This window comes from Lissotriton helveticus, chromosome 5_1 (genome assembly GCF_964261635.1).
Source record: "Lissotriton helveticus chromosome 5_1, aLisHel1.1, whole genome shotgun sequence".
Taxonomy (NCBI): domain Eukaryota; kingdom Metazoa; phylum Chordata; class Amphibia; order Caudata; family Salamandridae; genus Lissotriton; species Lissotriton helveticus.
In genome coordinates, this window is record NC_136065.1 from 48,577,778 (window position 1) to 48,605,598 (window position 27,821).

Consider the following 27,821-nt stretch of genomic DNA (forward strand, 5'->3'; position numbering starts at 1 on the left):
TAGTCTGATTCAGCTAATGGGACATCTTTTATAGCTTTCCTTGGTTTAGTGCAATATTCTAATACATCCAAGCATTCATGATCAACCTCATCTCAGATTTCTGTTTCAGTAGTGTCAGGTAATAATGTGGAAGGATTTAAATTCACACATCTCGCAATTGAAACATTATCCGAAGCAAGGCTTTTATATTTTGTTAGCCTATTATTTGTCAAATGTTGTGTTCTGCTTCTAGTAAGGAGAATTTCAACTGAGTGTGGTACATATACTTTTAGAGGAAATCCCATTATTATTCCTTCACTTTGTTCCAAACTTACACTTGTTGCAGCTACTGCTTTTAAGCAACCTGGTAATGCTTTTGCAACAGGGTCAAGAACAGCTGAGAAATATGCTATTGGCTTTCTCACTTTTCCATGTCTTTGAATCAGAATTGATAATGCACATCCTTCTCTTTCACTGCAATACAGCTCAAATTCATTTTCATAATCAGGCATTCCTAATGCTGGAGCTTCACACAAACTTTTCTTTAACTGTTCAAAAGCTTCTAATTCAGTATTTGTTAGGCTAATCGGGTCTTTTATGTCTGCTTTTGTCAGTCTCTGCAATGGTTTTGCAATTACTGAAAATCCACTAATCCATTGGCGACAATAACCTACAATTCCTAGAAACATTCTAACCGGTCTCTGTGTTTTTGGAGGATGCATTGCTTGAATCATTTTTATTCTTTCTGTTGTCACTTGTCTGACTGCCTTTGCAATTCTGTGACCAAGATATTTTACTTCTTGTTTGCAAAACTGTAATTTTGCAGGAGATACTTTATGTCCCTCATCTGCCAGATGATTTAAAAGAATAATGGTATCAGTTACACAATTATCTCTGGTTTTTGCAGCCACAAGGAGGTCATCAATATACTGCACTAACGTAGATTTTCCAGGTAAATCTATATTTTCCAATGATTTCTTTAGCAACTGATTAAAAATAGATGGACTTTCAGTGTACCCTTGCGGGATTCTACACCATGCTAGAATACGCTCTTTGAACCGGAACGCAAACATTTGTTGGCTTTCTGGATGCAATGGAACAGTAAAGAATACATTACACAAATCTATAACCGTGCACCATTCTGCATCATGTGGAATCTGATATAAAATTACCGCTGGATTTGGTACAACTGGGCAACATGGAACTACAATCTTATTAATCTTTCTCAGGTCTTGAACAATTCTGAAAGTTCCATTTGGCTTTTTAATTCCCATAATTGGTGAATTACATGGGCTACTCTCAATTTCTTTTAGAACACCTTGTTTTATGAATTTGTCTATTACAGGGGTAACACCTTCAATCACTTCTGCTTTCATTTTATACTGAGGAATGTTTGGATAATCTGCTCCTTGTTTTACTGATATTTTTACCGGATCTACATTTTTCATCAAACCCATTTCATCTCCAGTGAAATCCCAAATTTTTACATTCACTGTGTCTTTTAATTCTTCAGGTAAATTATTCTTATCAAACACAGGAAATAATTTATTTTCTTCTGCGTCAACCATTGACATTGTTAATTTGTAAAGCCCATCTTCTTCTAGAGTTTGAAGCTCTATACCATCCGGTGAGCAATAAATTGCGCAATTCATTTTACACAGGATATCCCTACCTAATAGATTTACTGGACTGCTATCACAAACTACAAATCTATGCATGTCTTTAAATTTACCTATTTCAACTTCAACTGGTTCAGTTAAATTTGTTTTTATTTGCTGATTAGCTACACCTACTACTTGGATTTTATCTCCAGAGAGAGGAAGGTTTTCTATTTCCACTGATCTAACAGTATAACGGGTAGCACCTGTATCCAGTAGGAAAGTAATTTCTACATCATTCACTTTACCATTTACAAATGGGCCAGATTGATCTACCTCAAGAGTGGCTCCAAGCACACACTCTTCCTCCTCTCTCAGGCACCGTCAGAAGTATTCTTCAGAATCACTCCCTCCATCTTCTTTCAACCAATATTGTTGAGCCACATTTGGCACATTCACTCTTGACGATCTGTTTACCTGTTCCCCTCCGCTGAATCCTGTTTCTGCACTGTATCTCTGCACATTTACACAGTTTGGAAGTGGCGGTTGTGGTAACTGACTTTGCTGAATCACTACCTGTCGCTGTAGCTGTTGCTGCTGATTTATCTCATTCTGCATCTGTGGATTCAATGATGCATTTTTTAAATAAGTTCTGGGCGGATTCTTGCATTCACGCTTCCAGTGTCCAATTTCACCACAATTAAAACATGGGAGTTTCTGTTTTAACTCTTCTATATTTCCCATCAATTTTGGTTTATTATAATTACCTTTAAATTTCCCTTGATTCTGATCAACATTTTTATTTCCAAAAGTTGCTATTTGTTGTTCAGCCACTTTTACCTGTGCCCACATAGCTTTTTCTTTTAACTTCTTTTGTTTAGCATCTATTTCATCACTACAGTATTTTTCTTTTCTCAAGATATCATCTACTGTGTGAGATTGCCAACCAACTATTCCAGTTCTTACCATTTTACTAATTTCAGGTCTCAAGCCATATACAAATCTGTATATAAAATGGCTCATGTCTTTTTCACTTAAATGTTCATAACCACTGTATTGTTTAAACACCAGCAGTAATCTTTCATAAAATGAATGTACTGATTCTTTTGGCTCTTGCGTTGTTCTATCTATTTTAACCCAATCTATTTCTTTTGGGGGGATCTTGTTTTTCACAAACATAATTACCTGTTTGTACTTTCTCATTACCTCTGGTGAAGGGGCACCTGTTACTTTATCTCGAGGGAAATTCTTCTCTAGGCCAATTTATAGTAGTTTTACATTCTGTCCATAAATCTGATGGGACAACTATGTCAAAGAATCCATCAAGATCAATCCACAAAACTTTTGAAACTTTCACAAATCTGTCTACCTGTCGATACCATTCTACAGGTTTTTCTCTTAATCAAGGAAAATCATTTGTAAACAATAAAATGTCCTGTCTTGTCCATGGGACATGCACATACCCTCCTCCCGCTATTTCTCTCATTGGAAACTCATTTACTACTTTTTCTTTTCTATGATAGGAAAAGCTAAACTTGTTCTGTCTTCATCTCTTTTCTTGGTCCATTTCGCTCTCCATTTACTTAATTCACCCCATTTTCTCAAAATTACAATTAAGTCTTTTATATGAGTTATTCTTCCTGTGGTATTCTTATTTTCAATGTCTTTTTCAGAGAAATCCACCCTGTAAGTTTTCTGCAAATTCTTCTGCTTACTTAAATCTACTTCTAATTCAAAAGCCATATCCTCTAATTGATCATATTTGTTTTTCGTTTTCCATGTTATGCTTTTGCAAATAAATGATTATTCATCATCCTGATATGCCTTCAATCTGTCAGTTCCAATCGTTCCAATTATTAATTCCTCTAAATCTGCTTTCAATTTTGCAAATTCAAGTAATTTACATTCTGGCGTTTGTGTTAAATCTATTTTACTCAGACTCTTTTCGGGAGTTCCAGAATCAGATTCTGCACCAGATGGAGTTTTACATGACAAACTTTGATTAAAAGTTAAATCAGGCATCATTATTTTCTCTCGATGTATTTCAGACAAGTCTGAATACAAATTTTCAGTCACCTTCTGTATTTCTGAATTTAATGGAACAGTTAAAGCTGAATGTCTAATTTCCCTTTGATCAAATACTGGAAGAACAGGTCCAATCGTTACAGGTACTGTTACTGCTTCCATGCTTTTAGTTAACTGCTGTATTAATTCATCTTTTGAACGAATATATTCTGAGGTATTTGGTAATTCCTCATACCTTTCTGTTCCTTTTTCATTTCTTGGAGTTTCATTTCTTTGAACTGAGGTTTCAGTATAATTTCTACTTTCTCCTGATATTTTTGAATTACGTCTCGTTTCTACTCTTTCAGGTGTTTTTCTATAATTCGGATTTGTTTTAGGAGATGTCTCATTAATTATTTCTCTTGAAGGGGTACTTGGAGAAGTCCATGAACAAGCTGGTTGATAAGGTGGCGGTTTTCTAGTATAAATTTCTTCTAATATCGCATCCTCTGAATCACTTTCTTCGCTATTTTTCTTTTTCTTTTGGGTACTCTTTTGTCCAGTTACCTCATCAATTAGTCTCACTGGGTACAGACCATCACACATGTCTGCACTTCTCCATCGACGCATTCTATCCTGATGTGTTTCTCTATCACGACCTAATCCTGTTCCTCTTAGTATTCCTCTATTCTCTCGTTCTAATTCCAACATTTCATCTTCCCATTCAACTAAAGCTTCAAATTGAGTAGGTCTAGGCTTTGGTACGAGTTTCATCATTTTTTCTCGTAAATTTTTCAAAACTGCCATGTTAAATGATCCATCTTCTGGCCATGCTAATACACCATCATTTTGAGTATACTTCATCCAATTCTCAATCCAAAGACAAGTATGACAACCATATTCACCTAACATATAAGCTGCAGGTGTTTCGTACTTATGAATTAGTCTTCCACCTCGCGTTAAAATTTTCTTGTCCGGTTTAATTTTATTTATCAATTTCTGAAACCATGAAAGCTTCTTTTTCTCCTTCCTGTAATAATAATCCATGTTTTTAAACAATTTCCCTTACTTCGATAAAGATCGTAACAACTTCCTTGTTATTCTGCAACACCAACCAATCCGTGCGCGAAACTTGCCAACAAACCAATCAAGTTAAGCTTCGTCACTATTTTGCTCAACCAAAAGAATTACTGTTTTTCAGGATGAGCCAATCAGCTGTAAGCTTGCCTTAGTCATGTGAACCAATCTGTGCGCAAATACTGTGACGTATGTTAGCCAATCACAGCGCGACACTTGTGACGTATGCTACCGCTGCAGCTACTCTGTCCCTCACTCCTTAAACTGACACTTCCTTTACAAAAAATGTTCACAGCGCCATATTTACAAATCTTTCAATTGAATTCAGTTAATAACTCCACAAAAACAAACTATTTGTCTGTTTCGCTAAAATTAAGTAATAGCTTTCCCAAACATTCAAGTATTCTTTTTGCGTGAGATAGACGACGCTATTTTCACAGAATATTTAAATTTGTCGATAAAAGTAAGGTTACTTTCCCCTTCTCGCAGGTAATAACGAACTCGTTTCTCTCTAAATGCACATACAGGATATTTTACACCTCCTTAGAGACAATTCAGAGTTTCACTCAATCGTATATTACAAATTCATTTACGCACATTCATACAGAACAATCCCTAACCATGCATATATAAATCTTTAGTAGGACTTTAACCCACTAATAGAAATCTTCACTCGCCAGTAAGATAGACGACGCTTCCTTACCCTTCACTCAAGCTTAGATAAATTGTACAACTCTTTTCACAGTGAGTTTTAAAACAGGACAGAAGTCCCTATACTCGAAAGCTATGATTTCATAGACAATCCTCACTATGCATTCTACCTTACACACCTAAAATCCCTAAACGTGTGCTGTACGACCACAACACTTGTGATATACGGCGATACCACTATTTTGAAACAGAACAAATGCACTGTGTAACTTCACCTGTCGCACTTCTCATGCCGGCACAAACCAGGAATTTTCACACTGCTGGAAAAAACAAACTTAACATGTTTTAGACATTAATCCTATGTATTACCATGTAACATGCTAGTTACCATAGTAACCGTAACTCTGCTACCAAGTAAGTGATCCAGCGCTCATGTTTGAAAAACTGTCTCAATAATACTACCTATTACCTCAATACTCACCATTAATCATAAACACTTATAAAGGCCCATAATACCAATGAGATAATTTTTGAGCAACAGAATCTAGTGGTATGATTAATCAAAACTATTCACATAATATTTACATTATTATATACAACTGCAGTTTCATCTATTTTCATCATGGTTTAAAACATTTATTATTTATTAATCAGACCACTTAAGGTGATTGGATCAACTGATGGAAACTAGATCATAAATAAACAAGACCAGCTTGTCATTTCAAATCTAATTTTATTTTATATTCCTTGATAAGGAAAAGACATTTACGTTTTAGAATCTTTATTTTATAAGCAATTAAGAAAGCAGCATTTTATTAAGGAAATTAATTAATAAACTGACATTTTCAAAGCAAGCTCAGAATCATGAAATATTAATAAAAGTAACAGTTTCCATCCCCTAGATCTATTTCCCTGACTATTTCTCGCATCACCTAGAAAGGAAAAATCATTTAAAGTCTGCTTCCTTACATGCGCCAAAAGTCCAACAGCATGTCACGTCATTCAGGAATCGGAAAGTAAGAGTTTTTTCCCTACTCATAGTGTCAGGTTTTATACCTTTCTCTCTAGCTAAACTTTCTACATTTTATATTCTTTTGAGCATTTCCGAGCTTTTCATTGGCTGTTCTGTATCAGTCCATGATAAAATATATTAGGTCATCTCCGATTTTTGACCAAGTCCAGGCTTTACATAAGCCCTATTGTCTTTCACTTTCACGCTTTCAGCTTCCTCAGGAAAGTAACTTGTCCTCGAGTTTGGAACATTTACTTCCTAACCTTGGCAGACCTTGGCAAATACTTTAAGTTCCTGTCCTTGAGCCTTTTCTCCGAGAGCACGTTTGACTCAAAGAACTGCTTTTTCAATTCATGATGACAATGCAGCAAAAATCTTCACAGCTACGCATGTGGAAAGACTTCACTCTGGACAAGGTTTTGCGTCTGCAGCACTGTCAGCCATGTTTTCTGAACCACCTTTAGGCCTCACTTTGGAAACTATTATTAAACAAACACAAGACATCAATTAATTAAAGAATTAAAACCCATTCTGTTACCCACCCCCTTTACTAACTAATCCTGTTAATTATGTTACCTAGCAAAAAGCACAATTAGGCAGCATTATATTTACTTCTCCTTTAGGAACTGCACATACTCCTTGAACATTTTGTCACAGAAAGGACATAACATAAGCACACAAAATAAGCACATGCCATTAGTTAAACAGCCGCATTTAATAATGACAAAGACAATAGACAAAGTTAGTTTATTAGTTTTTCTCTTTGTGTTTGCAACATAAAGCACATTAGTTTATCCTGCGTGTATTAATGAATGTATTCTTAAACTTAGTTGATTAGTAATTTCACCCCAAGCTTATTAGTTCAATTAATATTATAGGAAATTAACTTCACAAGTTTGAACAAAATTTTGTTCTTCACCTTGCTTCATCAGTCCGGGCACAGTTGCGGCCGGTGCAGATGGGCTTTGCCCGGTCCGCTTCTCCTCCTGCGCTGGGGGTCTAGGTGCGGGGTGAGCTCCCGGTCACCTCGATGTGGACCTCTGGGCCGGGGGCAAGGCACACGCCCCGCGGGCCACTCGGCAGGCTGGCGCCGATCCTGGGGGAGGGGAGGGGGCACGATGTCGCCCTGCTGTTCTCTCCCCCTTCACCCACGACGAAAATGGCTGTGGCAGGCTGGGCTCAGCCACCACCCCTCGTCGCCATTGTTGTGTTCTGGGCCCTAGGCCCACATGCAGATACGAACTGGACACGCACACCGATTGATTGCTGGGTTAATGAGCCACGAGCATGTGCGCTCGGCTCTATTTATTGACTGTGTCACGTGACTCGTGACACAGTGGTGGGTGGGTGTTTAGTGTAGGTCATATCCGGGCAACAACTAGAATGTGTCCAGCAGGACACAACAGATGTGTTGCACGTGAGATGGAAGATACAGAGGTTAGCCATTGGACGCTGCCCTGATCCAATCAGCAGGCGAGTTTGGCAGTTAACTTTCTTGCCATGAACGCACAAGCTTTACGGTTCCTTCATTTTTGCAGTTTTATATAGCGCCAACTCGACCCGAAGGCGTCAGAGCGCTTTACACGGGCACCAGTGACGTCACAGAAGGACACAGTCCTTTTTGGCTGGCGCGGGGTGGGGGTGGGGGGGGAGTCCCAGAATCACAGGATGCTGAGCCGACGCCATATTTATGTCCAATGAGGGCACATCTTTGGTCAACAGTGCAGGCATTTCAAGAAGTACGGATGATAGGAGGCTTGCTATTGGAGGATTTATTGGTCCAATCAGTTCACATGTCGGGGAGTTTCCTCTCTGGTCGGCGTCGCCTGCTAGTGGAGAGTGTCGTGGGTTTACGAACGTAGGAGTTCTGAGGTTTACTCACCGGTCCACACCCATTGATTTACGCTTCAAATTTTGATAAACGTTTCTGATTGGCCGCGGCTCTCGATTAATGAGTGGGCTAACTTCTTACCCTTTCGCGCTGAGAGTAGCGAGTTTTGACACATTCAGACTCCTTATTGGTGCAGCTATTTCAAGGCATTTCATGTCGAGGGCGCCTACACCTAGCTGCCCTCTCTGGTCCAGAAGCAATGCTTGATTTCCACTGGAAGAATGACACGGAGCCCCGGATTGGTGGTTTTACATTTTTCCGTAACATGATTGGTCACATCTCCCTTTTAATATGTTGGTTGAGCATTCGAATTGGGCAAGAAGGCCTCATAAATGCGATGTTGTGCTCCTCTATATGATCTTTGCAGGTTAGTGAGCATGGACTTGGGGACTTGTAATTGGTTTGGGGTTCAGGGAACTCGAGTGGAAAGCCTTAAATGAAATTGGAGCTAAACGATTATATCTTGAATTGTTCGGGTGTGCGAGTGGTTGGAAATGGTAGTTCTTTTTGTGCAGGGATTGGAGGGCAGAGTTGAACATGTGCCCTGATACTGTTCTGTTCTTCCAGGTCCCACTGGGGCGTGGACTATCCAGGAAGCACAGCCCTGCCAAGTACCACGCATCAGGAGTTAGACTGATGATATTAGTGCTGGCGTCCGCATCACCGCACTAAAATACGAGTCACACATTTATAGTTGAGCGTGATCACAAATATTTGAAATCAGATCAAATATAAATTGCAATACCAAATTTGTGATATATGCGATAGAATGTCAGTGTAAAGACAGATATGTCGGGAGCACTATCAGAACTCTTAACCCCTTCTATGCTGATGACGTGCCCCCCGTCCGTCATGTACCGCGGTGGGCGTGTGCTGATGACGGCTGGGGGCCGTCATGATCCCGCCCACTCAGAAAAACGCCGCACAGGTACAGAATCGCGGCCGCGCCCAAGGGGTTAAAGAGAGGATTAGTGAACACATGAGAGCAGTACTACACAATGACATGAGATATCCCGTAGCTGCACACATTGCGACATGTGAGAAGCAGGAAAGGCACAGATTGTTTGGATTTTATGGTATGGAGCAGGTGCCTAGGGACCCCCGAAAGTGAAAGAGAACTCACACCGAGGATAAAGGAGGCGACGTGGATCTTACGCTTGAGATGTGTTGAAATGGGTCTCAATACAGATCATGAGCCCCAATACTTCTTGGGAGAAGGAATATATATTTACAGCATTATGTCCGCTCAGTATGGTTGTAATATGTGATTTACTTATGTATTCTAAGACTATGATATTGACAGATTTCTCTAAACCATTATAAAGTGGCTCTGAATATTAATGTATGGGAATTATACATTGCTTTTAATAACGATAAATGGTGCCATACTACAGTGTAAATTATACCCTGTTACTGTCATAATGTCTCAAAAATGTGTTTAACCTAATACAAATGGGACAGTCCTTTTATAAATAATTGTAAGCATTTTATAATTGGTTTCTAATATGTACATCCCTCCATTAATCTATATCACTTAACTTAATCCCCAATTAGTAATCAGCAAGAGAGACACACCGGACGGTGGATTACCCTTCCTGCACCTCTATGCCAGTTTCCTATTTTGTTAAAAGGACCCGCGCTACAGACCCAGACACCAACCGCCCTATGGTGCCACTGTTTTCCAGATCATAGAGTAATTCTTGAATGGTGTGCGCAGGAATACAAGTAATGTCCAGGAATTTTCTCTGAGAATTTTCAAAATTTCTTTATTGATGTTATTTAAACGGTTCACAGAAAGACAGGGATTTTCAGCCAACGCGTTTCGTTCTCTTGGAGAACTTCATCAGGGCTGAAAGAAGTGGACAAAATACACACATGAATATATACACACAAAGGGAAGAATCGAAAAACGGAACATTTGAATTACATAGAACACAAATGAAAAAATAAGAATTTTAAGAATTTCAAGTGTACACAAAAACAACAAATATATATGACAATATATAACAACCATGTATAGTACAAAAGATTACAACATTTTAAGAAAACAGCCATAATCATTAACTGTTTATACGTAGAGCTCATAGGACAAGGAATTGATACGTTCTAAAAATTGAAAATTGCAGAGACATTTATTCCTGCGTCAATATCATTTAAGGAAAAAAAAGTTTTTTCTTCAAAGTAGTTTTTCGGAAAACAGAATACCAGAGAAAAGGCAAGCAAAGTAATGACAATTCAAAAGGCAAGTTAAAACAAACAAAAAACAAAAGTAATTCAAAAACAGATCCATTGAAAATGCCAATCCATCAATAGTCAAACAAGCTGATTATCCAAGGGGGCAACACCGCCTAATATGACAAACTTTCTAAGAATGTAATCATCCATAATAACTGCAAATCGGCAGTCATAATGTCAAAGGAAAGAAGCCCAAAAACAATAAATGAGTGAAGACATAGCCAAAAGAAAGAGATATGTCCAGAGTTGCAAAAGCCGAAGTATTCACAAAGAAGTATAAGGATATAAACTCACCATCTCAGGGAAATACCCCTCTCGAAGGAGAGAGCATACAAGTTCACAAAGGTTTATTAGAAGAAAATTATCCTAAACAACGATCTGGAAATGACTTGGACAGTGGCGTAACCTGGACGGAGGTAAGGAAAAAAACTTAACAATCTGCCTAGAGTTTTGGCAAAACAATGAAATGATGAAAAGAAAAGAAAGAGTTCCTCTAGCCTAAACAACAGCAGGATTACAAATGTAATTAGAATCCCGGGCTATGTGAGGAGATCCAAGGAAGAGTCTTCTATCAGTAAGGTTTAAGTCAATCCAACCAAATAAAGGGACATTGATTAGAAAATACCCTAATCATTAAACATAGATTAGCTGATGAGAAAACATATTTACATAAGATACTAACCCAAATGAGGAATCGCTGCACAAATGACTTATTACACATCACAGGCGGTTGGGTTTGGATTCATATTGTCTACACACAGACCATAGAATGCTGATGCAATGATTGAAACTTGATACAAACAGTTAGGCAATCGTCTTAGATCTAGATGCAGACATTGGTTCTGGGAATGCATATAAATTGGGAATGATTATGGATGAGCATCCAAAGCATAAGATTTCAACACAATCAGAACATTTAAAGATGGTGCTCACTTGTGATACTTCCAGCGCAGGAGATATAGCAGTCCTCTTACCATTTTGGTGCTTTAATATAATTAGACTCACACGGGCCAGTCTCATGCTGGAACAGGACCATACTTGCGAGCATCATAAAAACAAGCATTGGCATAGCCAATAGGTCTCGCCTTTGGGACCTTATAAGTGTTTAGTTATCCAGCACAATATCCTTGGTGCAACAACATCAAGTGTTGCATGGCTAAACACTTATAAGGTCCCAAAGGCGAGACATATTGGTTATGCCACTGCTTGTTTTGAGTGAGTGGCTCGTGCAGGTATGCCACTGTGAGGTAGAGATTTTGCGAGTGCTTTTACAGGAGGCCCTGTGACATTGCGCCTCTTCAAAAGGTACCTTGGGTCTGGTGTAATACTTCTAGTCCCTATTCCCGTCTTGTCGCACCCAATGCATCCTTAAATGTCCCATGTACAGTCGGGGTTGACACTTCTATTACCCCTGCCCTCCAGTGACACTTTACCTGTCAAGGGTGGTGGTGGACTTGGTGGTGGTGGATGTGGTGGTGGATGTGGTGGTGGTGGTGGACGTGGTGGTGGTGTTGGTGAACATGGTGGTGGACGTGGTGGTGGTGGACGTGGTGGTGGACGTGGTGGTGGACATGGTGGTGGTGGTGGACGTGGTTGTGGTGGTGGATGAGGTGGTGGTGGTGTACGTGCTGGTGGTGGGTGAGGTGGTGGACGTGGTGGTGGTAGACGTGGTGGTGGATGAGGTGGTGGTGGTGGACATGGTTGTGGTGGACATGGCGGTGAACATGGTGGTTTTGGACGTGGTGGTGGTGGGCATGGTGGTGGTGGATGTGGTGGACATAGTGGTTGTGGACGTGGTGGTGCACATGGTGGTGGACGTGGTGGTAGTGGATATGTTGGTGGACATGGTGGTTGACGTGGTGGTGGACATGGTGTTGGACGTGGCGTTGGTGTATGTGGTGGTGGTGGATGTGGTGGTGGACGTGGTGGTAGTGGTGGACGTGGTGTCGGTGGATGTGGTGGTGGTGGACGTGGTGGTGGTGGTGGAGGTGGTGGACATGATGGTGGTGGACGTGGGGGTGGTGGACATGGGGGTGGTGGACATGGTGGTGGACGTGGTGGTGGTGTTGGCAGTGGACATGGTGGTGTTGGCGGTGGACGTGGTGGTGGTGGACATGGTCGTGGTGGACGTGTTGGCGGTGGACGTGGTGGTGGTATTGGCAGTGGACCTGGTGGTGTTAGCGGTGGAAGGGGTGGTGGTGGACATGGTGGACGTGGTGGTCCATGTACAGCTGGGACAATCTGACCTTTGGCTGCCAAATTCGGACGCTCAGTTCATGATCTACCTCCTACGTAACTCGCTGGGCATATCTACGTCAAGCTGGGTCAATCAAGCCTTCCGATACCACATTCTGGTATTGAGGCCTACATTTTCCTCTCTTATAATTATCTGGGCTCGCTTGCATCTGTCCACATGAAGTTAAATTCCTGTCTGTGGGTGCCAGCAAGCCCAACCAAGTGGGAAGAAGTAAGGAAAGAATGACCAAGAGTTAATGTCATCTGTACAGTGATAAATGGTGGGTTGTGAGGCTCTCTTGATGAGCCATTTTGACATAAATGAGAGAAAAGAAAGCCCTGAAGTACATAACCGAGAGAATGCATTTGCTAAGGATCGAGCAGTCTGCCCAGTCCAGCCATCCAGTCTTGTGAAGGAAAGGATCAGCAACAATCAGAGCAGAGCCGAAGAGAGAAGTACTGCATTTGGTCAGCATGCAACTCCAGGGCCTGATCCGTCTAGCGTGGCATCAGACTCAGGCAAAGTTTCAGAAGCACAAACAGTGTGTAAGGGGCACAGCCAAGGGAGTGTTCTTCCCTTAACTGCCAAGCAATGCAGAGAGGTCTGTGCACTGTAGAGAAGTTGGAAATGACTACCCTTCAGTGAACGTGTGGTGCCTATTCACAGCTTGGGAGGTGTCTTACAACAAGTTCAGGACATAATACGGATGTACATTTCCAGAACAGGGCCTCATGCTCTGTAAGGCTCTGATACCGCTACTGAACTTGAAGCTGACTTCTAGGGGCATGTACCAATTCTACCAGCATGAACTATGAGAAAAAATATGTAGTAAACATTGCTTTGTTTACAAAACTGGAGGTAGCCGAGGACTCAATCCTGAAACAGTGACCCATGCATGTGGAAAATGACAATGTATATATACATAAGCGGCGTTCATTTATCTTCACCCTCGCCACTGTTGAAAGTAAAGCGAAAGTCACGAAACAGTGGCTACGCCATCTTGCCCCCTTTTTAGGCCCCATCGTGAACATAGATAGCAGCCATTTTGTGTGTCATGACCTCTCTGCCCACTGCCAATAGCCTGCGCGTCTCTCCCCCTCACTCCCCAGCCTCGCAAGTATTCCCACCCCGCGCCCTAACAGCCCCCGGTCTCTCCTGCTTGGGTCATAAACGCACCTCTAAACACGACCCTGTCTCAGAGCCACATCCTGTGCTGAAACCCCTGCCCCCTCGCTCTTTCATCCCACCCTTAGAACAGGCCCTTTGATAACCCCTTCCTCCTTGCCCAATTGTCCGGCCTGATCCCAGGCCATCACTTAGCCCAACAGATGCAGTTTCTTGCCCCAACAGTAGGACCTCGCCTCACTTCAAAGGAGCAGGGATTAATCAATGCCAATCCGACCGATCACCCGCATTTCTGTTCCCAGCGGAATGTCCAGCTGCGCGATAGCCATCATGCTGAGGTTAGGGGTGGGGACTCCTACTGTAGATATGTGTGGGAATGGGCCTGAACCGGGGATTCCAAAGATGCCTTTTCCGTACTTCAAAGCAATACCACGGATGTCACAAATGTAATAAAGTCATAAAACTGTGTATAAGAGGCCAGGCCTCAGAGATGCGGTTAGAGCACCTCGAGAAGATACCCTGTTGTCTGATTTGACGTGTTCTGCTCCGTCGGAATAAACTCCTGTTTCCTGCCTTCCAGTCTCCAGCGCCTGCCTCTTTATTTGATAAATCGTGAGTTGGGTGAGAAGCGGCTAACGCCGGGCAAACCTTGAAAGGGATAATCGACCTGATCTGCCTGAACCCCTTTATTCCACAATTGGCGCCCAACGTGGGGCCCATCAGCGACAGGTGGATCCAGTGGGAGAGGTCCCAATGACAGAGTGAACGACTGCAACGATCGAGAAGAGCTCCTGCCCGATAGACCCTTGTCTGGCAGCCGATCATCCGAACTTCACTGGTTCCGAGCAGACCTCTCTTGAGTGATCTACGGTCCTGACTGGGAACCATCAGGAGTGCCACAGCAATTACGGAGAATAGAGGACAATCGGGCGCTCGAAGCGGAAGACGAGAAACTGTCCATACGGTCCGGGTAAGGTCGTGTAACACGACGAATTGCGAATTGATTGTTTGATTGTCATTGGAAAATACTAGTATTACGCATTTGATTGTTTTGTCCTGAGAGATTCTCTGTCTACAAACGGGGAAGGATAGGAGTATTCTCCCTTTGCAGATAGTGAAGGGTGGGTAGCGCAGGCTTTTGCCCCCGTTGTAACCCGTCGCGCCTACTTCCCTCTCCATTTGATTGATTGTTATCCAAGCATTTATTGTTTTGGAATTGGTTCTCTTTGGATCATTCTCTATTTGCAAACAAGCACAGAGTCGCAATACTCTGTTTAGTCTTTGCAGATAGTGAAGGATAGGTAACGCAGGCTTTTGCCCCCGTTGTAATCCGTCGTGCCTATTTTTATCCCTCATTGATTGATTGTTTGACCGGACATTAATCGTTCGGAATTGGTTCTCTGAAAGGATCTTCTATGCCTACAAACAGGGAGGAACAGGAAGATCTCTCTCTTTGCAGATAGTGAAGGGTAGGTAGCGCAGGCTTTTGCCCCCGTTGCAACCCGTCGCACCTATTTTATTCCTCATTTGATTGATTGATTGTTTGTCCGAACACTGACTGTTTGGAATTGGTTCTCTCTTTGGGTATTCCCTATTTGCGAATACTGTAGAATAGAAATATTCTATCTAGTCTCCGCAAAGTAGTGAAGGATAGGTAGTGCAGACTTTTGTCCCCGTTGTAACCCGTCATGCCTATCTTCCCCCCATTGTTCAGTAGTTGGTTCAGCCCGGACCATTTATTAGAGGTAGATCATCTGGCTCCACCGGAGGACACCCCTAATAAAATAGAAACATTAGGAACAACCCCTCAGGAGAAATATGAAACTAGTGAGAAGAGCCGAACTCAACGCCATGATGACTGCAAGACAGCCCGGCTCCACCGCCCACCCCGCCCAAATAACGACAAAACCCTACGCAAATATTATAAATATACAACACTCCAGCAAAGTAACATGTTAAAACGTTTTATTGTACAACTATATATCAAGCAACTATTTACATGGCAAACGGCTGCAACAACAAACCCACAATGCATTTCGCCGTCTGCTTGACGCCGTTCCTGTCTCTCCTTCCTCAAAGTAGCAATGTTGGGCTCCTTTGGGCTACTTTTTAGTAGGTTTTTGGGCGTTAGAAAAGTCTACAAAAGCCATCAGCTGGCGAGGTAGCGTCGGCGGCGGCCTGGGGTGGAGGACCATTGCGCAAATAGCCCGGAGGCGACACCACGCGCCGAGGCCTGCCCCAGGATGTACCAGCGTTCCGCTTGACGAGCCCCGCGGTTGGCTGACCGGGGGGACCCGCTCCTGTGGCCGTGGCAAAGAGCGACTGGCCGCCATCGGCCGGAGAAGTCGTGGGATGAATGGCCCGGCCCGGAATGTACTGGTCTTCCCATTCTCTTCTTCTTCCGGCGCCTTGCAGGCCACGGGGGGGATGTCTTGCTTATGCCTCTGACCCCCCCTTCTTTCATCGCCTGGTCCAGCCATAATGAATGTCAGCGAGACGGCGTGGGGTGCACTGGGAGGAAGAGGCGGCGCGGACGAGCCTCTCCCGCCTCCCCAGGTGGAGGCCCCTCAGCTGCACCCCCAACGCTCCACTCACCCGACGAGGGTTCGTCCACTCTTGCGGTGCAGCGACGCTCCACTCACCCGACAAGGGTTCGTCCACTCTTGCAGTGCAGCGACGCTCCACTCACCCAGCAGGGTCTCGTCCACTGTGGCGGTGCAACAACGCTTCGCCCGACAGGCTGGAGTCCGTCTGCTCCTGCGACCCAGTGACTGCCGGGAGCTGCAGAACTCCTAAAAATGGCGGTCGACTCTGCAGGAATGGGCCTGGCGTGAAAAGATGGCCTGGTCGCCTGTCAACCAGAATATAGGCCCCCGTTCAGAAGCGTTCTCCTCAGCCTTGAAGATTCTATGAGAACTGCAGGGGCCCCAGGCCCCCGATGGGGAACGACTGCCATGATTGTCCGCAGAACGACCAAGACGTAGCCACGAGACGTTGGCGCCCTCATGCTGACGCCAGCCTCAGTTTGAATGACCAAAAATACTGCAGACTACCGATTTGATCAGTTCCGGTGGAACACCAGTATGACCCGGTAGGAAAGATTGTTGCCCCCCCTTTTTTTTTGATTGATGGTTCATGTCACCGGTCCCTTCTGTTGCCCTTTAACGAAACTTTTGGACTGCCCAAAGAGGCTCTGGTCCAACCATGAGTTGGTGGAGAAATTTTGACTATACATGGACCTGCCTGACCCCACCCAAAATGGCGCCGGTACAAACGAAACTCGCAACTCCCTGTTGTGTTCCGGATGTTCAGCCTTGACATCATGAGATATGTATGCAGTTTTTTTTTTAAGCGCATGGCGGGAGGGGATGGGTACTGATTGAACATTCGGACAATGAATTTATGTTAAGTTCTGACGCGTCATTGATTACAGTATTTTTGAAAATTCGAATTTTCGACACTTATGGTACTTGCCCACAATGAATTTTCGATATGATTTTATTGCACTTATCGTACCTTTATGTAATCAACGACCACCGACTCCGTTACGTTTTCCTCAAATAAATATGCCCTCATGTACAGTTCCAGTCTGCTCCGTGGCCGGCCCACGTGGTTGTAGGCCCGCATGTGTACGCCAACATTTTTTAATAAAAGTCTTTGTGAAAAGCAAACATAGTTGTAGCACTTGGATTGGTAAGTTTCGAAATAAATGGCCATTGTTTACGATATACGTAAAATACAGGTGAGATAAAGCAATTCGATTACTTAAAGGTTAAAAAGCAAAGTACACAGAAACATTGCAAATGTGAATGGTCCAGGTCTGTTGCGTGTGTTTTTACTTTTGTGCAACGTAAAGCAATCGATAAAGGTCCCGGTATTTAGCCTTTACTTTATATGCCACATATGTCAGGGAAGTTGTTTCAGATGCCCCTAAGCCACTCCGAAGGAATGCCACCTAGCCCCTCTAGTTACCGTGCCTGATGAACAAAAAAGACCCTGTACCACTGTAGACCATCCCTCCTCCTCGAAGGAGAGCACGAGTTCACCCCCACACTTTACACTGACTACCCTTTTGTTTTGACCCTCCCCTACACACGATCCGCAATACCACACGTGGGCGATCTATGCAATATACAGTCCATCAATGATTGTCTCTCCCGCACTACCAGTCCCTCTGGGCTTAAAACGCCGAGATGAAAGGGACTGCATCCCGCGGAGATAGGTCGAATATGTGGTAAGTAAAAGCCTTTTCGGGTTTATGCGCGCGGATGTGTTTTAAAACGCTGCCCCCACCCCTTCTTTTCCCCTTCTTTCTGCAGGTCACATCGGGACATCGATTAAAGAATGGAGAAGACCTAAGCAACACGCCATGGTTCGCGGGGGAAAAATTATATATTATCTATGGAGACTGCCTATGAGAACGTGACGAATTTGTGTGATATGAATGCACGCGTGTTTGCCCGGATGTGTATAACTCGACTGGATACACGTTGCACACGTTTGACTTGATAAGAAAGATGTTTTATGTATGACTTGAGTGATGATTGAACGGCCGATGAATGGGGAAAAAGGGGTCTGAACATGATGCCTATACACGACGAACAAACAAAGATATAATACTCCCTTACTTAGAAACGGTTGTCTCTCTCTCTCTGAACCCAGCGACTGGAAGGGTGGCCTGAAGCAGAAACTTGGCGGGTTATTGCAGTATGACAAAAATATGACTCCAACCGGCACCCCAGATAATGCAACCAAGAATGACGTGCACCTAAGAGTAGATTCATACGGTAACTAAATAGGGGAAAGTTCAGGAATATTCCGGGGTGAGGTTTACCCAAGTACCCTCCTCCTGGAAGACTAGGAATATTGTCGATGTTTAAGATTTACCACCTCCTTCTTGCACCCTCATAGACGTGAAACTCAAAGCTGCCCATTGCTCTCCCGACTGACACCCTCCGTTGCCTCAGCCTGGATACCCATTCGCTAAAAACGATTCGAAGATCCCACCGTGAGTATTAGCCCGACCAGGTTAGTTCCCGAACAATTGACAAAGGTGTAAGTATTTGCAACCAAGGCCAACAGCAAAAGACAGCCAGGTGAATTAAATAGGATACTAAGGATGCGCAGCATGCAGGAGGAAATCTCTTTGGCCAAGTACTGTTCTATGTTTTGTCTTGGGTTTTTGTATATAATACATGTACTACCCGCCCGAATTCATGTGTACGTAGTGTATGGATTTACGTCGTCCCTCAGTCTGTGTTCCTATATAACCTGACCCCTACTGTTTTGTGTTGTGTGCGCACTAAATGGCCTATTATTGTATACGTCTCTCTCTCTCTCTCTCTCTCTCTCTCTCTCTCTCTCCATGTCGTACGTGTACCGAATAGGTCATTTAAAATGTGGACGACTCTCCCTCCGAGGGTCCCCCTGTTCCCTCTTCCTTTGTGTGGTAACGTCGTGCCCCGCCGGCACGAGCCTAATTGGTATTCAAACACAAAGGTGTTCGGCAAATTGACAGAAACTAAAACAATTGTAATTTGCCATATTACTACCTCTCCTTTCTGTAAAATGATGGAACTTGAATTGGCTATGAAGGAAAGGACAGGTAAGACGACTGATGTCCCCTAATCTGGCCTTTTATAGGAGGACTATATGTCAATGGCCTTCTGTTCTCAGCTCGTTAGAAACACAATGTCCAATGCCCAGATTGCCCCACCTCTCTGCACCCAAGTACGGATGTCCAAAACGTCCCTGTTCCTCCCGATTGACCCCAGCTCCATATCCCGAAGTATAACTGATGACCCTGACTAACTGTTGCTCCCCGAGAAAAGAATGTTTAGCCCCTACCCCTCTCTCATGATGATGGAAGACTGCCAGGGCTTGGGTTAGAGAGACGAGTCTCTATCGAGGGATCCGATTTCGAGTTTGAAGGAATACACAGCTGATAGGAGTCTGACCTCTCTCCCTATACGTCATGAATGAACGCCAAATAGACTTAGTACAAACTCAGTAGACATGCCTGTATACATGCTCCACAGTGATAACTTCTGACCGTGACCGATGAACGTACCCCCAACTACTTAGATTTGGGGCAGAAATGAAATGTATAAATGTCCTCTCCTGCCAGTTCTCTAAAACATGTTTTGTACCCATTCAAAGATACACAGTCACCGGAGGAGAGGGACCGGACGTGACGCACAACCTGGCCGCAGATCATGAGGCACGTGTGACCTCGACCTAAGGTGGAGCCGCAGAGCAACGGGACGCGGGACGAGGCACCACTCTCAAACGCAGAAAATGAAAGGATAGAGGGCTGCCTTGAAGCCCTCTGCTTGTTGACCCACGCGTGCCAGAAGTCCTCGCCCCTTTGAGCCCGATTGATGGACCTGCCTGCTCATCACCCTTTGCTCCCTTGGTTTGTCTCGAAGATCTGGTCCTACTCCGCCCTCTCTTCCCTCGATTATCCGACCAACCCCCCCCCCCCCTTTTTTTCTTTTCACGTGGATTTTGACTCAGAGAAGAAGAACAGCATTTAGGTAGAGTAGGGTTTGCCGCGGAAGGAGAAAGAAATGCAGGTGCCCAGCATGAGGCACCCTTAAAAGATTAGTTAGGAAACAGGACTGTGGTCTAACAGCAGAGGACAGATCGCACCCTGCGACGTGTTAAGAAGGATCTGAGCTGGACCTATAGCTCCACCGCCGGTGGTCAACAGCGCCAACGGAAGAAAACGAACTACCAGAGCCTACCAGTGATGGCTCACTACTAAAAAGACACTGTGGCGAAGACCCCCCCTTTTTTTAAAACTTTCTACCCCTCCCCTGACTAATTGCTTGTATTGGACTAATTTCCTCCCTCAACCACTTTTGTTGCCTTCAAAATGTTTCATCGGTCACTGTTAAACACGACAAATGTAAATTCATATGTATTCCATCTCGTATGCCGCATCGACTACACATAGTTATATGCAATCTGCCAGTACTGACAAACGCTATCTCATTAACCACACACGACTATATGTACACCCCGTCAGTTATGATAAACACAGAAATGAACTGACTTATGTTAAAAAGCGGCGACTGTGGAAAATGACAATGTATATATACATAAGCGGCGTTCATTTATCTTCACCCTCGCCACTGTTGAAAGTAAAGCGAAAGTCACGAAACAGTGGCCACGCCATCTTGCCCCCTTTTTAGGCCCCATCGCGAACATAGATAGCAGCCTTTTTGTGTGTCATGACCTCTCTGCCCACTGCCAATAGCCTGCGCGTCTCTCCCCCTCACTCCCCAGCCTCGCAAGTATTCCCCCCCCGCGCCCTGACAGCCCCCGGTCTCTCCTGCTTTGGTCATAAACGCACCTCTAAACACGACCCTGTCTCAGAGCCACATCCCGTGCTGAAACCCCAGCCCCCTCGCTCTTTCATCCCACCCTTAGAACAGGCCCTTTGATAACCCCTTCCTCCTTGCCCAATTGTCCGGCCTGATCCCAGGCCATCACTTAGCCCAACAGATGCAGTTTATTGCCCCAACAATAGGACCTCGCCTCACTTCAAAGGAGCGGGGATTAATCAATGCCCTCACAGCCCTAGATCCGACCGATCACCCGCATTTCTGTTCCCAGCGGAATGTCCAGCTGCGCGATAGCCATCATGCTGAGGTTAGGGGTGGGGACTCCTACTGTAGATATGTGTGGGAATGGGCCTGAACCGGGGATTCCAAAGATGCCTTTTCCGTACTTCAAAGCAATACCACGGATGTCACAAATGTAATAAAGTCATAAAACTGTGTATAAGAGGCCAGGCCTCAGAGATGCGGTTGGAGCACCTCGAGAAGATACCCTGTTGTCTGATTTGACGTGTTCTGCTCCGTCGGAATAAACTCCTGTTTCCTGCCTTCCAGTCTCCAGCGCCTGCCTCTTTATTTGATAAATCGTGAGTTGGGTGAGAAGCGGCTAACGCCGGGCAAACCTTGAAAGGGATAATCGACCTGATCTGCCTGAACCCCTTTATTCCACATGCATGCAGAGAAAAGATATGCGGCCAATTTTTTAATTTCAATTGTATTATCTTTCCTATCCTGTTATTAGGGAAGGCAATTCCAAACAATTGAGATGTGTATGCTTTCAGCAGTTCTGCATTGGCTAAACACTGCAAGCCACTGAGAGCAGAGCAGCCAACAAGATGGGCTAGAGCTGAAAAAGGAAACTATTGCCAAGCCACATGAAATGGTAGAAATCAGTTGTGTAACTCTTGTGAGGTAATTCCACTGGCACTAATCAGCAAATCTGAAAATATGCCGCAATGATGTGGAAATATTGGTATGCTTTCCCAGGCCCCACAGAGTGATCAAAATTTAGATGGTGGTAATACTAATCACCATCACTAACTCAATGGCTCTCACCAGAGTCTTCACTTCAGACTATCCAAATAGATCTCACCGGAAACAAGAGATTAATGGTCTACTGCTATCCAAACAACATGGGAGCAACTGTAAAACGGAGGGCTTTGGCTGTGTGCCCAGTGGTGCAATGCAGAGGTGATGACCTCTAGGTCAGACTAGTGCACTGATCTCGTACTTATGTTGGAACCACTGCTTTGAACCAGGTGTCTGCTGACTAATATTTTTTAGTACGTTAGGTCACCTTAATTATATATATAATACAAACATACCTTGATAGAATTAAACAATTTGACAGTTATCCAAACAGATCAGTGTTTAAATGCTGCTTTCTATTTTACAAAGCAATGAAGATAACAAAAAAAAGAAAGAAAGCTGTTTGTCTACTGAAGCAATGGTTTAGTCACAAATAGGAAAGAGTCCACAAAAACTACAAACATCCCTGCCCTACTTCACGTCTTTGGGGAGGAAAGGTACAAAAAAAGTTAGCATGTGTATTCCCGACATTTTGCCACGCGCATTTTTGTGACAAGGTTCACCGCCCTCGGAAAATTGGAGCACAAAAGCCCTCCATCGCTCCCGTCCCCTGGCATGCCAAACATGCTCCCAGCTCGTTCAGCCCAATGTCTGCACACAATACTGGAGAAGAAGCCTCTCTGTGCTACATTATTCATAAGACCTAGTGACGCTGGTGTTTTCCGGGGTCTGAAGTGACTGCAAGGAGCACTCCAGGGCCCGCGCTCCAGGAAGAACGGACCTAGGCAGAATGTACGACTTGGTAAACCTGAACTGGGAGACTTGCAAAAAGGAAAGACGAGGACAGAAGCATTTCATTAATCAGAGCGGGTGAAAATGGGGCACTGCCAAGCGTGGGTTGGAGTAGCGGACAAGCCCACTGCCTAGAACAGAGATCCACGCTCATTGGTGCCATCTCTGCGCATCACGTGGTGCAGAAAACAATGCTTCTTGTTGGCACCACTTGTCACGTGCAAATATCCCTGCCTGGCTCCGACACCTCTGGATCTCCAAGCGCTAAGCCTCTGGACTCCTCTGTGAAAGGAATGCAATATTTAATTCACTCATGTCTTAGCATTTCTGCAGGAGCGCTGGTGAAAGAAGGGTCCCCCAAATGTAAAGGTTTCACAGGTTCCATTCTGGCGAGAACCATGAGGTTTTGAAATTACCAGATTAAGTAACAAACCGAGCAAAGTAACATCTAACACTAGTCAAATGGCCGCAAGCAAAACCATGAAAGAAAAATGTAAAAACGTTCAGGATTTTATGTTTTAATTTAGGAGGTTTACATTGCTTCAGGCTGCAGAATATTGAAGAATTAGAAGTTTCAAGATGCTGTGTTCACCATGAAACCGAGAGTGCTTCGTACCAACTGCAACTCTGAAAGCATGTCAAGCAGGAGGGTCAGATTGGGAATCTGTGTTTATTTCTTTGAGGATCCGAGGCAAGGAGACAGGAAACAAGTCAGACCTCCACACTCGATGGAAACAAATCAGTACCTTCTAAAACAATGAACACTGCCAAGCCCCAATGGATACAGGGCCTGAGCTGCCAGTCAACCCTGTAGTCAAGCACCGCAAGAAACCATCACTTATCCCTATAGATGCCCACCTGATCCACAAAGAGCAGAAGGAAAGAGAAAAGCTTCACTTCACCAATTTCTCAGCGACTGCTTCCAAAAAGTAAACAAGCGCTCGCGCCTTGCGCAAGTAGGGGGTAGGGGGAGTGTGGCGGAGAGCAGGGACAGTAGCGTTTACCTTGCGGGAGTGCGCGCAATAATTGCTAACACATGGCACTACTCGCTCCTGCAAGGGAATCGTCAAACGCGCACGCATTCACATTCAAAGCAATGCGACGTGTGCACGTTTTTGCCTGCTAGACTGAATCAATTACATAAGGTCTTTTTCCTATTCAGTGCATGCGCGCTGCGTAGGCGAGACCCAAACAATGGCCTTTGTTCCAGTAAATCAGAGGAATTAATCCGTCTCCATGCATCCTCAATGAAATTGACAAAAAATATGACATTTTTTAAAACTGTCCCGGCTTCTTTAATTTGCCACTTTGAGTTAGTGTAGTAGATTAAGCATCTGCTGTAGAGATCTACCTTCATCTTGTAGGTCTTGGGTATAGCACCCGCTAGAAAGCTCAGGTGGTTTATGCATTTGCTGGAGAGATCTACGAGCAATTTAAGATCAAAGGCATGAAGATTCAGAAAATGGCTTTGAGGGTTAACGTGCCTTCTGCGGAACACTGCGTGCGAAATGTAAGTCACATCTCTGTGTTCTATGCAAGATAACTCAGTGGGTTAAAGAGTTTGTTACGTCAATCTGAGTAACCCTTCCCCCAAATAACATCACAGTTCAGTGGCAAACTTCTGCATGGAAACCAGCAGCTGGAATACTTGCAGTATTATTTAGCACACATTGCTATTCTGGTGTCATAACAGGACTTCCGCTGTACAGTATAATGAAGATGTATTAATGAAGGCCAGAAATAATCCCTTTTGTAATATATGTCACATAAATGGTCATGCCTAGTGCAATTGCGCAGACACATTTCAATACAGTACACGCAGACTTACCTATCTTACGTAGAAACGAGTGTCACAAAGTTAGAATCATTTTCAGATAGCAGTTAGTCTGTAAAATAACATGTTATCCGTGTTGTCCCCAATGTCCGGCAGCGAGGCGTGAGCACCCCACTGTGACCTGTTCACGTCCGACATTAGCTCTCAGTCAGTTAGCTGCAATTCTGACAAAAGGACGTGACGTGAAGTGAGGCATTCTGCAACCAGGCGCAGACCGGAGAAGCAAACGATTGGTGCAGCCGTGTCACGTGCCTGCGGGCTGCTGCTCTGACTGCAGCACTCCCTCTGGCTGCTGCTCTGACTGCAGCACACCCTCCAGCCGCTGCTCTGACTGCAGCACACCCTCCAGCCGCTGCATTGACACACTGCCCTGGGGCACACTCCGGGTGATCTGCCAGGGCCTGGTGGACCCGGTTCAGGTTCAAGAACAGCTGCTGGAATGAACTCCAGCCACTCAGGGCCCGTGTCCTATGAACTTAGTGGGCACACACATACCTGAGCAAGAAGTCTGTGGCACTGTGTTTAATCCTTGAAGATGTATTTCAATATTTTATCTAACGGGCTTTAGGTATGGTTCAGAGGGACCAATAGGATGAATCTAATCACTGACGTCCTCACAGTGGTTCACTTTGTGGACTCATTCCAAGTACCCAGTGCTTCTCACACTGTCGGCCCCAGAGCACTCAGGGGTTCCAGGTCCTTGTGAGACAAACTAAATCCATTGCAGGGTTTTACATGTTATTCCAGGACATGTAGCCATGATATATGGGATAAACCTACGTTTGGCACTTCTGGTCATTTGTGTAATCTGAGGTCCAGACACTGAATTGTGGAACGTGAAGCTTAAAGATATTGCAGATTTCACAATTTCCAGGAAAGTGTTTAAAGCCTGTAGTTTAGCAGTACAATCTGGGTGAAGGGGCTTTGAGCTGGTAGGCGACAGGAGGAACTATCTTGTGTCTTAAGTTCGAGTTTCATCTGGGAAATACTCGACACTACATCAGAAAGGCATTGGACTAGAGTGTCACTATTGCCAGTGCCATCGATACTAAAGTAAATAAAAAATCTGAGTACTCTTGGGATCACCAAAAGGTTCTCAAAGTCTATTTCACACTTAGAATTATCAAATTACAATGGGGCAGATTCACACAATCGTCACGTACACTTTCAGAAAACGGACCCTCCTAGGCAATTATAGTACAAAAACTAATTACTACCAAGGTGTATGCAAAATATATATGAATTTATTAAAAACAGTGTTGATTTTTTGTTTAAAATTGAAAAAGACAAAAATCACAACATCATCAGGGTCATAAAAATACATAAAAACCACTTAACATAAATGAGAGACAAAGAAAAAGTGCAATATAATGATTACATCATGCTTGGATTGTTCCACATGGAATTCATTTAATTTGTCTGTTCATATGTCCATCAATGCAATCATTTATTGGGCATGAACATATTCCTTGGATACAATCAGGTGAACAGAAAAATGTGTTGACGCATTTCGGTGGTGTTTCTCTGATAGCAACCACCTTCTTCAAGAGAAGCCAGATACTAGTCTCTCTTGTTTATATAAAACTCATTAAAAACCTAATGAAAACAAAACATAAATATATGCATATCAATATCAAAGAGAAAGACTTATTTCTCAAATACAAATCATTTCTATATTCCTCTTTTGGCACCCCCTAGGGCCTCATCCTTAAAAGACATGAAAACAATGTATATTGACATTAATCCATGCATGTCTTATCCTGTTAAGATATGCACAATAAAATATACAACTCATTGACAGTAGTTGCTCTACCTCATAGGGCATTATCCTAAAAATCCATAAAAGTCTTGTCACATTAAAGTTTATACACAAAGACATGTGTAACACATAGATAGTAAACAATAAAGAATAAAATAATGTACAAAATTGCCTGCATGGTCCACATTTAAACACACACTCCCCACCTATCACATATCTTATGACCTTATGTTCTTAGGGAAACCACTCTAAAATCAATACCTCAATTTCATAAACATGTAGTTCTCAAAAAAATATATATAAAAAGCACTCACCTCATGAAGTCAAGAGGTGGGTAAGGTAATATTACCACTATTTTTCTCTGCGCGAGGCACCTTAGGGCTCCACATGGTGTACAGGAAGCTTATTTATAGGACAGAAAAATATATATTGTCAAATCGGTGCTTATTACGTTATTAGTAAGAAACCACTCTTACATTTCTATCATTGACCAATATCACCGACAGTAAACATACCTAATGGGTGTTCAAGAGCTGCACCTCAAATATCTATGTTCCAGCAGCCCGTCCAGCCCTTCTCTTATATATGGTTCCCTTGTTGATATAAAACAATAATAGATGCCTTGTCAGTACCCATGTTCACATTCTTGTTGGTACCTCGATAATATATTAAAAACACAAACACTCACCGGAAGATAATGCCATTAAGTGGTTATTCTTCCAAAACAACAAGGGAATTTTGGCGCCAATTGCCTGTTAGTCCTAACCACTCCGATATGGAGGTGGGAGTCCTCCTATTTCGCCGTAGTTCGAATAAACCTAAAGACATATGAATAAAATATGCCCCCTGTTATCTATTAATCAATGATAGAAACATATAAGTGGTTTTATACAAATAACGTAATAAGGAACCACAGCAGGACCTTAAAGCGAAACTACAAACATAACAGGGACGGCGGGACAAGGGACCGTGGCATCTGGATTGACAACAGTTCCAGGACCGCAGTCCAAACCACGACAGGAGCATGAAGAACCCGAGGCTCGCTTCCCGCCCAGGGCAGGCCCGGAGGGGCCTCTACTACCAGCAGTCCATGGGATCCGCAGCAGCAGCCGATAGGCCGTGGTGAGTCAAAGGGGTGAAAGGAGGAGCAGAGACGCAGGGGTAGAGAGCAGACTACAATGTGTGTGGCACACACCCCTTAGAGTCTTAGACGGACTGTCCTATCTTACCTCATCTCACCTAAATCTACCTCAAGG

At 43.7% G+C, this 27,821-nt stretch overlaps 1 protein-coding gene across 2 annotated transcripts; it reads right to left on the reverse strand.

Annotated features, from left to right (window-relative positions):
• Positions 1 to 3,087: 3,087 nt before the first annotated feature.
• Positions 3,088 to 27,159, reverse strand: LOC144754120 (uncharacterized). Of its 2 annotated transcripts, none has more exons than XM_078641687.1 (3): positions 27,081 to 27,159; positions 26,880 to 26,967; positions 3,088 to 10,061 (listed from the first exon to the last, which is right to left on the reverse strand). In XM_078641687.1, exon 3 carries the CDS (start codon positions 4,626 to 4,628, stop codon positions 3,381 to 3,383), a length of 1,248 nt encoding a protein of 415 aa, XP_078497813.1. In that variant the 5' UTR covers positions 4,629 to 10,061; positions 26,880 to 26,967; positions 27,081 to 27,159; the 3' UTR covers positions 3,088 to 3,380. The 2 variants fall into 2 exon arrangements, 1 of the variants encoding a protein (XP_078497813.1); XR_013594665.1 differs by lacking the exon at positions 3,088 to 10,061 and adding an exon at positions 26,029 to 26,402.
• Positions 27,160 to 27,821: the final 662 nt, after the last annotated feature.